Raw genomic sequence first — 12709 nt, 5'->3', positions numbered from 1 at the left:
CCCTGGTGGTAGGTGAGGTCAGGCAATTGTTAACATGCGAAGCAAAACTACGTCTTTCTTTCGTTTTTTCGTGGGATCCTTTATTCAAGAGACCTCGACGTGTATCAGGTCTAGGCCTAGAGTCTTCGACAATCTTCCCGAAGAGAGGGTTGGTGGCTACGCGAGCTTCATGGTCGACAAACTCAGCGAGGTCATTAAACCGGATAGCCCTTCCTTGATCCTCCATGATTTCATCTACCAAGCGCCGCCATCTTACTCTTAAACTGAACGGCAACTTCAGAGATAACTTCTTAATGGTTTCGGGTTGTTCAAGCTTGGTTAGGTACCTACTACTCTCCATGGCATTCTTGCACCTCATAAGGAAAATGGCAAATCGATTTAGGGCTTGGCCATCCTCTACTTTCACATCGGGCCAATTCAATGCCTTGGTTTCATATGCAGCTACAACGTGGTAATTATCACCAAACTTCTTCCTGATCAGTCGTTGAGCTTCTTGATAACCATTTTCAGGTGGGAGATAATGGCACGATCGCACGAGCTCTCTCACATCTCCACTAGTAAACTGCTCAAGGTAATAGAGCCTTTCGCTACTGCTTGACGTCTTGGACTCGATTATACTCTCAAACGCTCTTACAAAGGGTTCATATTCCATGGGGTCTCCGTTGAAGATAGGGACACGAGGCTGAGGGAGAGAACTTTTCTTCTGTTGTATTGCAAGCATCTCCACAATTTTATTCTGTTGCTGTTGAAGAGCGTTCTGTTGCTGATGGAGTCCTAACATTTCGTGAAAAGCCCTTTCGCTTGGCGAAGAAAGCACTTCTGAGGACTCTGAAACAGCCCTTTCGTTGTTAATAGGCAAGGGGGGATGGTGCCACTCTGCTGCTTCTGGGTTAGGGTTAGAGCGATGCTTTTCTTCCGGAAAATGCGGGTTTTCTTTACGTGGCTTCGATTCTAAATTTATGGGGTCAGGAGCAACCAAGCGTGGTTTAGGAGCGGTCTCCTTACGTTCCAAAGGACACGGATGATCGACAGCTTCTACAATGGATGTTAATGCTTGTTCACGGGCCTGGGATTTAGCCAACTTCGTTTCTAGAGTTAAGCGTTCTTCTTCCAGTTGAAGGTGAAACTTCTGTTTCTCTAGTAGCTGTCTCTTCTGAAGAACCGCCTCTTCCGCTTTTAACTCTGCTACACGTGCAGCTTCTTTAGCTCTGGCCACGGACAATGAAGATACATTACTTCCACGCGAACCACTGCGAGAAGAACGATGAGATTTTCTACTAGAAAGTCTGGAGGCTGAGGTTCTCGACACGATCTGACTTGCAGAGTCTTCTGGTTGCAACTGAGAGTCTAAACGCGCCACTTCCTCAGTTCTTTTAATCCAACCTTGAACTTCGTGGATAAAGTCATCCTTTCGAACAGACTCACGTTCGAAAGATTCATGGCACCTCAAAATGCTCGACTCGTCAGACAGGTACGACATATATACAACATGAGCTTGCTGGAAAGCAGCGAATGCAGCAACAAACTCTGACATTTTCTCTTTAACGCGAGAGGCATTCCCTTCGTGGGACAGCAACACTTGAATTTCATTCCTTTTAATTGTAACTACCGAGAGATATCCAGATCTGGAATTCTTCAGCCGCCGAAGGTCTTCGAGTGAAATAACTTGATCTAGTGCCGCGCTAGCAGCGCCAAAGACAACATCACCACCACCGGGACCATCTTCTTTCGCCGCCATCAAATCTCGGCAAACTCAGGACAAATTCTTAACGATGTGATCTTCTTACAACTACAAGACTCCAGCGATAAAATTCAAACACGCTTTATTCTTCATTCAACTGAACTCAACCCATGCGGTGAAAGCGAAAAGCGGTTAAGAATTTGTTAGGAGCTGGTAACTGAATATTGACTGCTTGAAGCGAAGAAAGTAACAAACTGCCGAAAGCGAAACTACAAGAACTACTCACAAGCGAAAATGACTGATCGAAAACCCTAGAAATGACTAAATTAAGCCTTAAATACCTCTAAGAGAACGAATAAATTAAGCACTAAGTTCCTAATTAAAAAGACTGACAACTGCATTCCTAAGAGAGGAATGCAACCCCGCTAATGAGCAGGCGTTTGGATCTAACAGATGTGATCTTCTTACAACTACAACTACAATACCTCCTTATATGTAATAAAGCTGAGATTATGAAGGAATCTTGAACAACCATGACCTAAGTTTCTTTGTGAAAGATGAAGCGCGAGTAGTCCGGACAAATATACGCCATTCAAAATTTAAGCTAGTGAGTTTTGAGGTGAATAATGGCGGACCGTGAAATCCAAAACTTACACTCAAAGTAAACAGCTTTTGGATAAAAATCAAAGCTCAAAATTTTGCCAATCAAGCGTTAAGTTCCTTGTTGATGTTTCGATGACGTCACTGTCGTAGATTTCAAGGTCCCTCAACTATCAGGGAAGAGGGCGAACTAAAGATAGATTGTTAACTCTCCAGTGTAGTTCCTTTTATCAACATTTTTTCTCTTTTCTCTAGCCAAGGACAATTCTGTTCTCCGATACAAACTAACTTGTTCAGGCGTTGAAATATAATCATCTATAAATGGCACACCAGCCAATGGCCCGTTACTGAAGAACAGAGATAAAATAAATTAGCTGTGTAAAACTCATGGTTACACACGCTGCAGTGCCCCTTTTAAGGACGGTGCCTAATATTGTTATTGCGCATGCGTTCGGCGCATCTCGAGACATTCGGCTTTCCTATGGGTGGCACTTATTATTACCGGAATATTTTTGCGCCGTTAAAAACTATGGGGAGAAAAGAAGAACTTAGCAAGTGTCCTTGGTATCCAAATTAAAAGAAAATTAGGGGTAACCACGCATTTTTCTCAAGTAAGCTTCTCAAGTAAGCTTCAATTTGGAAAAGAACGCCAACATTGCTTTGTATTTTAAATCTTTTTGCGAATATTGTTGATTAATTATCTTCGAAAATGCGTGGTTACGTTACCCCCAATTTTCTTGTTGGATTTCAATAGCACTTGTTAAAATCTGCTTTTCCCGCATATTCAGTAAACCGCGCAAAAATACCTTTGAATTATTAGTCCAAAGTCGTTTCCGCATAAATTCTCGGAAATAGCCCTTTTCACGGTTAGTTTTTCTCATTTGCATTACAATGTAATCTAACGTGGGTGAGAGGCAATTTCGGGATAAAACTACAAAATAGTCCGAAATTGCCTCAAATACATGCTAGATTACAATGTAATGCAAATGAGAAAAACTAACCGTGAAAAGGGCTATTCTCTGCACTTTTGTCCAGAAATGACTCCAATTAGATGCACGCCCAAGTTTGACATCCATCACGAAGTGTCCCTTTAAGGCTTAGGCTTTTCTTCCTTTGGGGGAGGGGGAGGGGGGTTCGGATTACTTTTGGTGAGGGTAAATGCAGCTGGTTATGTTTACTTGATAAGCAGCCTTTGGGGGACACTGCGACATAAATTGTCTGTATTCCGAGACACGAGTGACGTTGAAGAAAGAGGACACTTCGTGATGCTTATTTAAATCTACATCTCATTACGGGCAATCCTGGACATATCGAGGAGTTCCGCAAAAAAAAAAAACACTTCGTCTCCAAAAATCATGCAAGAGCTAAAATGTTTCAGTGGAATAATTCAAATTATTCTCATTGAACAAAGCAAAACCCTGTATCACGAGCGACCACGTTTACAGCAATTAGAAATGTCCGTCTATTCCTCGGTCTCTGTTCGCATCGCTTTTCATCGCTTCGATCTCTGAAAGCGCTGTAACATGACCTGCTTTGACCTGCCTCTCATGGAAAGGGTGAGAACGGAATTTGCATAATCCTACCCCCGCACAACTGAAACACGTGCTACGCTCATCTGACTGGGTTTTATTGTCGACCGCGTTCCATCGCTTCTTATTTCAGCTTCCTCCTGAAGGAATCAAAAGAAAATGATGACAGTGAGTAACAACTTCGGTTCGATTGAGGTGTGAATTTTTGCTTAACATTGCCGTGGATGAAAAAGCTAACACAAAATAAAACAGAAGCAAACAAACTTAACTCAGACCTTGTAACCATCTTCAATATGCAGTGGCCAAGTTGAAAACCTCAGCCTCTCTCATTCTTTTAAATATCTGTTTTCCATCAATTTTCTTTCTCGTAATACATAATGCTAATCAGTCGAAATTATCAAAGTGTGAAATAAAGATTCATTAATTCAAACTGATGTTGATGTCGCCGAAAGTAGACACTTCTTTTGCTTTTTTGTCATGACTAGCTTAAAACAAAGTTTGACGACCGATGTGAATTATCTCCCCCGGATCGCTTACACCTTGTTCAAGATACGCTGTAACAGTAAAACCTCGAGTTCCACTGATGTACAATATTATAATACAGGTAGGTAAAGAGAAATCCTCGAGAGTAAAGAGAGACTGAGGCTGTAAAGAACCAGCAGAAACCACTGGGTACCTGATTCAGTGTAACAAACTCGGCGTCCAATCCAACGAGGTCCCCTTCGCTAGGCAGTTCATCCGTCCCCAAGGGTGTGAACTCCCGGGATATACTTCCCCTCCTTACAAGGGAAACATCTTGATAAAGTACGCTGTCATCGATTCTTTGACTGACTGTTCAAGCAAAGGAAAATAATGGCAACTAATAAGTTATAGTATTAGAATGAAAGTTATTAGTTTGGGGCATCAAAGTGATTCCTCAGTACTGCACTGCGCATCCTGTACTGCGCATATGTGTGTCAATATTTATAAATTGGATCAAATTTGCAATTCACGCAAATTTGATCATACAGGCTGAAATAGTTCTCAAAACACGTGAGAGAAGTTGCACACGCATTCGAAGAACATGGCGAATTTTGTCCTTTCGATCTAAGAAATTGAGATAGACAGGCACGACGTTTTACTCGTAAACGAGCATGGTGATCTATATTTTTTATTGCATAATTTTTGGTGTACAAAATTATCCCCCTTAAATAAACAAATTGTTAAAAAAATTTATCGGAAGGAACTACATATATATATAGCTAAAGACGTACACAAAGCCGACTCGAAAAACGACTCGAGAAACGTTTTGAGTCGACGTCGTTTTAAGTTGAGTAATTTTTCCATAAACTATATAAGACACTATATTCTATATACAAGGCTAAAAGTTAAAAAAATTAAAATATTCAAACCAAACGTTTTCGGCTGTTTGCCATCATCAGGGTTAAAATGGGTGAACGTCCGCGCGTACATTTATATCTTATGTAATTCCCAAAGGGAAAAGTTTGGAGACATAAGAAATGACTTGTTTGTTCAAACTGGGGCGGAATTGTTGGATCATTAGCCCCTCGACGATCCTACGCTTGTGAAAAGTCTGTGCCGAGGAGAGAACACGCCAAGTGAAAGCATGTGATGGGTTTTCCCGCAGGTGTTTTGCAGGTTCAGAAGTGTGAGCAGGATTTGAATGCTCCGCAATTCGTACTGCTAGGTTTCGTACAGTCTCGCCAATGTAATCAACGCCACAAGAACAATCACCTTTGTAAACAACTTTGGATCTGTGAGTGTTTTTGTCTTTGTTGTTAAAGAGGGTTTTGATTTCCCTCGTTTGCCACAGGATTATAAAAATGAAATTGAAATTAGTGAACTTGTTGAGTTTTTCAATAAACGTCTTACTGAGTTTTTCGTTTTTACCGCAAAAAGGGAGCTTGATGAAAACTTTCTTTCGTTCTTCGAAGAGAAAATTCGGAATGATGTTGTCATCTTGGGGCGAGTCGTTTAGAAAGCTGTTGATTGTATGGGAAATAAAACGTTTCGGATAACCTGCATTGATGAAAGAAGTTTCTAGAGTTTTTATGTCCTTGTCAAAATCGGTAGAGATGCGTTTGGCTCTGTGGTGTGCGCTAGTGATGCAATTCCTTTTCCACTTGGTAGGGACCTCAGATTTCCAATGTGTTGGTAGTTTCCCCGGTTTCTTGAAGGCGCTGCAATTGAACTTGTTGGTATAACTAAAGGCAGTATCGAGAAAATGGTCGGGGTTTTCCTCGACAGTGAAAACAATATTAGGGTGGTAGCGATTTAGTCGTTCGAATAGAGCATCAGGCTCGTTCTTTTTCTCGACACAAGTGCCACAGGTACCCCAAGTTCTGAAATCACAGACCATAACACCCGAAACTATTTGCCCTATTTTTCAAACAGTGTGTTGGTTCTTTACCGTCCCACAGAAGTGCCGTGAGACAAGCCCTACGATTTAAAGTCCTTATCCGGTGTTACGAGTTCGAATGTTTAGAGGAGAGGTAGCTTGCAAACTAATCTGAACGCAGGGTTGTCGGAACAACAACAAGAAGATTTATTCCAAAATGAACGTAGTTTCCACGAAGTAAAACTCTGAACAACACGTACTCAATAAACTTACACGGCCTCCGCCAACTTGAATGCACACAGCTTCTGTCACACTTGACTAAACACGGCCAACGCCAACTCTCTTCGCTTGTGAAAAACTAGTTAGAAAAACACTCCGTTTGGACTCGTCTACTTATATACTCGGACAATAAACTTCTAGAACTTTCTAAATTAGTAATGAATCTAATTATAGAAAGATTACAAAACACACCGATTTAGAAACGCTTACGTACAAACCTAAATATAAACAAACTACGAACTCTCGCGAAGCGTCTAGAAAGTAACGCTTGTCACGCAATACTATTTTTCGTAACATAACCCCCTCTTGAGAAGAAATTTCCTAAATTTCTACTAACAACGAAAAATTAGTTAGATAGTACCAACTGAGGAGGCAGTCCAGTGTCTCTTAAGTTATTCCTCTACTCTGCTTAGATAATCTGCTCCTACATTCTCAGATCCCTTGATAGCCTCAACTCTGAAGTTGTAACTCTGAAGAAACATAGCCCAACGCATTAGGCGTCCGTTAGCAAACTTCGCACTGTTCATGTACTTTAGTGGCTCGTGATCTGTTTGTAGCACAAAGGGAACTCCATACAGATAAAGATGAAACCTTTTGAATCCCCACACAATGGCCAAACACTCCTTCTCGATGGTTGAATAATTACGCTCTGCACTTGACAATTTCTTACTTGCGTAGCAAACGGGGAATAGCTTGTCATCATGTTTCTGCATTAATACAGCGCCAATACCACTGTCGGAAGCATCAGTCTGCAGAAAGTAGGTTTTCTTTGAGTCTGGTAGTCGAAGGACTGGTTCCTTTGTTAGGAGGGCCTTGATACTCAGGTAGGCTTTCTCCTGTGCCTCACCCCATTCAACTTTGTTAGGTTGGCCTTTACGCGTGAGGTCTGACAGCGGGGCTGCTAATGCTGCGAAATTAGGGATAAAATCTCTGTAATATCCAGCCAAACCCATGAACGATCTTATCTGCTTCTTAGTAGTTGGTCTTGGAGCATCTCTAATCTTCGTCACGTTGTCTTCATGAAGACCAATAAACCCTTCCTCCAAACGGTGACCAAGAAAATCAACGGTGTTGACTCCAAAAAGACATTTAGTCGGTCTTATGGTCATTCCAGCAGCTAATAGTCTTCTAAACAACTCTCGAAGCGCCTTGATGTGCTCTTCCCACGTACGGGTGTGAACCAAAATGTCATCCCAATAAAATTCAACGTTGTCCAGTCCACGCAATAGCTTCTTCATGGCTCTCTTTAAGGTCGCTGCGGAGTTGATCATACCAAACGGCATCTTCAGGAATTCATACGATCCGTCAGGCGTGACAAAAGCGGTCTTCGGTATATCCTCCTCAGGAATAGAAATTTGCCAGTAGCCCTTGCTCAGATCAATTCTGGTAAAATACTTGTCATCATTCAACTTCTGGAACAAATGCTCAGCTGTTGGCATAGGCTCAGGATCAAATACGGTTAACTTGTTCAGTTTACGATAGTCCACGCACACACGATTTGAATTGTCTTTTTTCTTAACAACTACAACAGGCGAAGCATACGGCGAACTTGATTCTCTTATGACTCCCATCTTCAACATGTCTGTAATATCCTTCTTCAGCGATTCTCTTAAGCTATACGGTACTGGGTATGGTCTTGATCTAACTGGTTGGTCGGATGTAAGCTTGATATGATGCTGAGCCAAACTTGTTGTGCCTGGAGCTTCTGTGAATAAGCTTTGAAACTCACTTGCGAGTTCCATGAACTCTGCTCTTTGCTCATGAGAAAGGTTATCATCTCCTATGGTCACATCATTGACTGACTCTTTCGCGACATAACCACCAATCTCCAGAAAATCAATACTATCCACAGGGTCAACTTCTTCTACTTCACCCTCAACATGTTCGTTCTTACAGATGTTAGCGTTCGTTCCAACAGAAACTGCTCCAACGGAAACAGGATCCTCTCGCTCAAAATACTTCTTCAGTAGATTAGCATGGTAAACTCTCTCTTTTCCTTTGACTCTCACTCTATAATCATTGAGACCTACTACAGCACTGACCTCAAATGGACCTTTCCACTGCATTAGGAGCTTGTTGTGGTCGGTCGGTAGCAGCACTAACACTTTATCTCCAGGTACAAACTTCCTGACTTTAGTCTTTCGATCGTAATAATGCTTGCCTTTGTTCTGGGATTTCTGAAGCTCGGTGTGCGCCAGCTTGACGGTATCTTCAAGCTTCTCGCGTAGCTCAAACACATACTGATAGCTATTCTTTACTTCAGGCTCCTCCAACTCTTTCGTCCAAAGCTCTTTGAGAATAAACATAGGTCCTCTGACCGATCTTCCATACAGCAATTCAAACGGCGAAAAACCAGTAGACTCCTGGGGAACTTCGCGATATGCAAACAGCAACGGGTTAATATAGCGATGCCACTGTCTTGGCTGTTCGCTGCACAATCTCTTTAACATGCTCTTCATTGTTCCATTAAACTTTTCCGTCAGGCCATTACACATAGGATGATATGGTGTGGTGGTGAGCTGCTTAATGCTCAAAAGTCGCGTCACTTCCTTCATACACTCAGAGACGAACTGCGTACCAAGGTCACTCAAGATCTCTTCAGGCACTCCCAAACGACTAAAAATATCCACCAACGCTTCTGCCACAGTCTCAGTATCAATGTTCTTCAACGGGACAGCTTCAGGATAACGAGTTGCAAAGTCGACCAATGTCAATATATATCTATGACCGTCCTCACTCGGTGGAACAATAGGTCCAACCAGGTCGATTGCTACTCTCTTAAACGGCTTGTCAATTAATGGCATCCTCTCTAGGGGAACCTTCGATACGGAACCCTTGTTAACTGTCTTCTGACATACATCACAGGACTTGCAATAACGAGTCACGTCCCCTTGAATGCCTGGCCAATAGAACGCGCTTTGAATCTTATCAGTCGTTTTCTTTATTCCCATGTGACCTCCCATGATCGATCCGTGCGCTAGTGCCATTATTCGACTTCTCAGCTGCACAGGAACCATAACCTGCTTCAGGGGTTTACCTCCGTTCACATAAGGGTGCTTGTAGACACGGTACAGAACTCCACCTTTCACTTCAAATGAAATCTCAGCCTGGCCTCTCACAACTACGTCATTTTTCTCCCAAATTTCTGTAGGCTCTCGTCATCACGCTGCATCTGCTTGAGCTTTTCTCTATCAACTACAGGACCTTCTTTAGTATCTGGTACCTTCAACGGAATATGTTCTCCAGCTTTCTTAGCTTGACTTCTTGTGGTTACAGCACAAGCTTCTTGTACAGGAACTTGCCAGCTTGGGTCCGGGTCGTCAGCGGCTCTTGCGCCTGGTACATTACCAATAATTAAATCATAAACAGCATCGGGAAGACACTGCGCTTCCACTTGGCCCTTGAGATAAGGTGTATCAACATCAATCTTTGCGATAGGAACTTTCCTTGCCGTATTGTCAATGAGCAGCATAACATTAAATTCTCCAGTAAACTGATCCTCAGACACAAGATCCCTCTTTACTACAATTCCACTACAACCAGTATCTCTCAGGACATCAACAGGCTTCTCTCCAACTCTACCTTTCACGACAGGCATTTTACTTCTCACTCCAGTCAACGGTTCAATACAAGCACTACTCAACAATGGAATCTTCTTACCACAGGCTAACAGCAACTTATCATCTTTAATACAGGCCTTAACTTCTTCATCAGTAGGTTTATCCTCAGGTGGTTGAACTAGACAACTGGCACTTACTTGACCACGCTGCACAGGGTTACCATCCTTACTTTGTCCTCCTGATCTGCGTCCACCTGATCGACAGTTTCTAGCTTCATGTCCCAGCTTACCACATAGGAAACACTTTCTTGTTAGGGTTGGGCAGTTGACAGCTTTATGACCTCGGGTGTTGCACTTAAAGCAATGCAGAGCTGGTGGATTAATCTGCATGTTCTTGGCTTCGTCCCTCTCAGGCTGTACTGTTGGCTTTCTGCTCGCTGAGCTGAACAAATGTTTACCATGAGCCTCCAAGTACTGGTCAGCGATCTTCGCAATCTTTGCTAGAGTCTCAGGTGCCCTTTCTCGCAGGTGAATTGCCAAATCCTTAGGGCAAGAGTCAATAAATTGTTCTTTCACGATCAAGTCCTTAAGACCATCAAAGGTTCGCGCAGTATCCGAAAGCTCTAGCCAACGTAACAGGTATCTGTCCAGTCGCACGATAAACTGCTCCGGACTCTCGTCAACTTCTGGTTTGGATGCTCTAAATTTTCGACGATAGCCGTCTTCGGTAAGGTCATATCTCTTCATTAACGCAATCTTTACCCTGTCATAATCCTTAGCTGCGTCCTCCGATAAACGTGAATACACTTCTAGTGCCCGTCCAGACAACAGAGCACTGAGCTTCGATGCCCATCCATCTTTTTTCCACTTAGCTGTCTCGGCAAATCTCTCGAACCTCTGCAAATACGCGTCCAAATCGTCTTTACCATCAACAAACGAGGGGAGTTTAGGTGCCTTAGCCCGATCCTCTCTCACTTCAGGACGTCCGTCAGCATTCTCCACAGCCAAACGTGCAATTTCCAGCTCATGTTCTCTTTTTGCCGCTTCAATAGCCTCTTTCTGTTTCAGCAGCTCGGCTTCCATCTCCAATTTTCTTAGTTCGCGTTCTTGTCGCCTAGTTTCTCTCTCCTCGTCTTCTCTTCTTCTATCTTCTTCAAGTAAACGATGCTTCTCTTCCTTTTCTTCTTCAAACCGCCTCCTTTTTTCTTCTCTTTCTTCCTCCAATTGTCTTCGTTTTTCTTGTTTTTCTTCCTCCAATTGTCTTCGTTTTTCTTGTTTTTCTTCCTCCAATTGTCTGCGTTTTTCTTCTTTTTCTTCCTCTAATTGTCTGCGTTTTTCTTCTTTTTCTTCCTCTTCCCTCACAAACTCGAGAAGCTTTTCTCCTTGCAATCCGAATTCTTTCCCCATCTGCAAAAGCTTTTCCATTTCCATAGCAGTATGTCACAGCAAAAACACAATATACTCTCTTGCACAGTTCTTCTTACTTTAGGCGTAACTCCTTCTTGAATTGTCCTTTCCTGGTTTCTGTAGTCAGCAAACAAATGAATTCCTCTCCCGGACAGGCCCCCAATGTTACGAGTTCGAATGTTTAGAGGAGAGGTAGCTTGCAAACTAATCTGAACGCAGGGTTGTCGGAACAACAACAAGAAGATTTATTCCAAAATGAACGTAGTTTCCACGAAGTAAAACTCTGAACAACACGTACTCAATAAACTTACACGGCCTCCGCCAACTTGAATGCACACAGCTTCCGTCACACTTGACTAAACACGGCCAACGCCAACTCTCTTCGCTTGTGAAAAACTAGTTAGAAAAACACTCCGTTTGGACTCGTCTACTTATATACTCGGACAATAAACTTCTAGAACTTTCTAAATTAGTAATGAATCTAATTATAGAAAGATTACAAAACACACCGATTTAGAAACGCTTACGTACAAACCTAAATATAAACAAACTACGAACTCTCGCGAAGCGTCTAGAAAGTAACGCTTGTCACGCAATACTATTTTTCGTAACATCCGGGAGGACTGAAAGTCCAACCATTTAAAGAATGTTGTCATTACAAAGACAACACTTTCTTCCCAGTCATTTAAAAACCCTGACGGTTGCTCCGGCCGGAATTTGAAGGCACGACGTCCCGCACAGACGTCCGATGTCAAAACAACTGAAAGTCCTAAAGAGCACATAAAAGCTATTCGTATATGTCGTCCGGCCATTTAACTTACTTGTTGTTTCATGGCGGCTATTGATGTCTCTTCGAGTGAATACAACAGCACACGGTATTTTCCAGTCTAATGAGAAATAAACCGCGTCGTTCTGTTAAAAGATGAAAGAGAAAGATTAGTGAATTTATGTAAGGTGTTTCTAGTTGGTTATAACTGGATGCCATAGCTCAAATGTATTTTTTTCCTTTCCGAACTGAAGAAGGAGAATAGCGGTGAGCATGACAAACCCGGATTAGTCGCTTCTTGCTTTGACCATGAGACGAAGAAAAAGGAGACAGCAAGCTGCTGCGAAACCCTATCTAATAGAGGAATCCATTAACTGAAAGCGAGAGCCTCTGACAAGGAGCGAACAACTAGTAGTTTTCGACTATTTTTCTCACTTGACAAGCAGACTCCGTTACTTGAGAAACCATGCATGGCCTGATGTTCACGCAAATGTCAGCTTGACACATGTCCAAAACATGTTACTTTCATAGACGTTGTTAGTTTTCCTCA

General features: G+C 42.4%; 1 protein-coding gene and 1 pseudogene across 1 annotated transcript in view; both read right to left on the bottom strand.

Annotated features, from left to right (window-relative positions):
• Nucleotides 1–12709, bottom strand: part of LOC138040632 (PAN2-PAN3 deadenylation complex catalytic subunit PAN2-like) — an 89030-nt pseudogene that overhangs the window by 55608 nt on the left and 20713 nt on the right.
• Nucleotides 2472–12709, bottom strand: part of LOC138042504 (PAN2-PAN3 deadenylation complex catalytic subunit PAN2-like) — an 11578-nt gene continuing 1340 nt past the window's right edge. The window contains exons 4-7 of the mRNA XM_068888412.1: nucleotides 12215–12305; nucleotides 4487–4641; nucleotides 3865–3950; nucleotides 2472–2628 (exon numbers count right to left, since the gene is read on the bottom strand). Of these exons, the coding sequence (XP_068744513.1) occupies nucleotides 2472–2628; nucleotides 3865–3950; nucleotides 4487–4641; nucleotides 12215–12305 (489 nt within the window). The remainder of the gene's footprint in view (nucleotides 2629–3864; nucleotides 3951–4486; nucleotides 4642–12214; nucleotides 12306–12709) is intronic.

The sequence above is a fragment of the Montipora capricornis genome, chromosome 3 (assembly GCF_036669925.1).
Source record: "Montipora capricornis isolate CH-2021 chromosome 3, ASM3666992v2, whole genome shotgun sequence".
In the NCBI taxonomy this organism is placed as follows: Eukaryota; Metazoa; Cnidaria; class Anthozoa; order Scleractinia; family Acroporidae; genus Montipora; species Montipora capricornis.
This window is presented reverse-complemented; position numbering and strand designations above follow the sequence as displayed.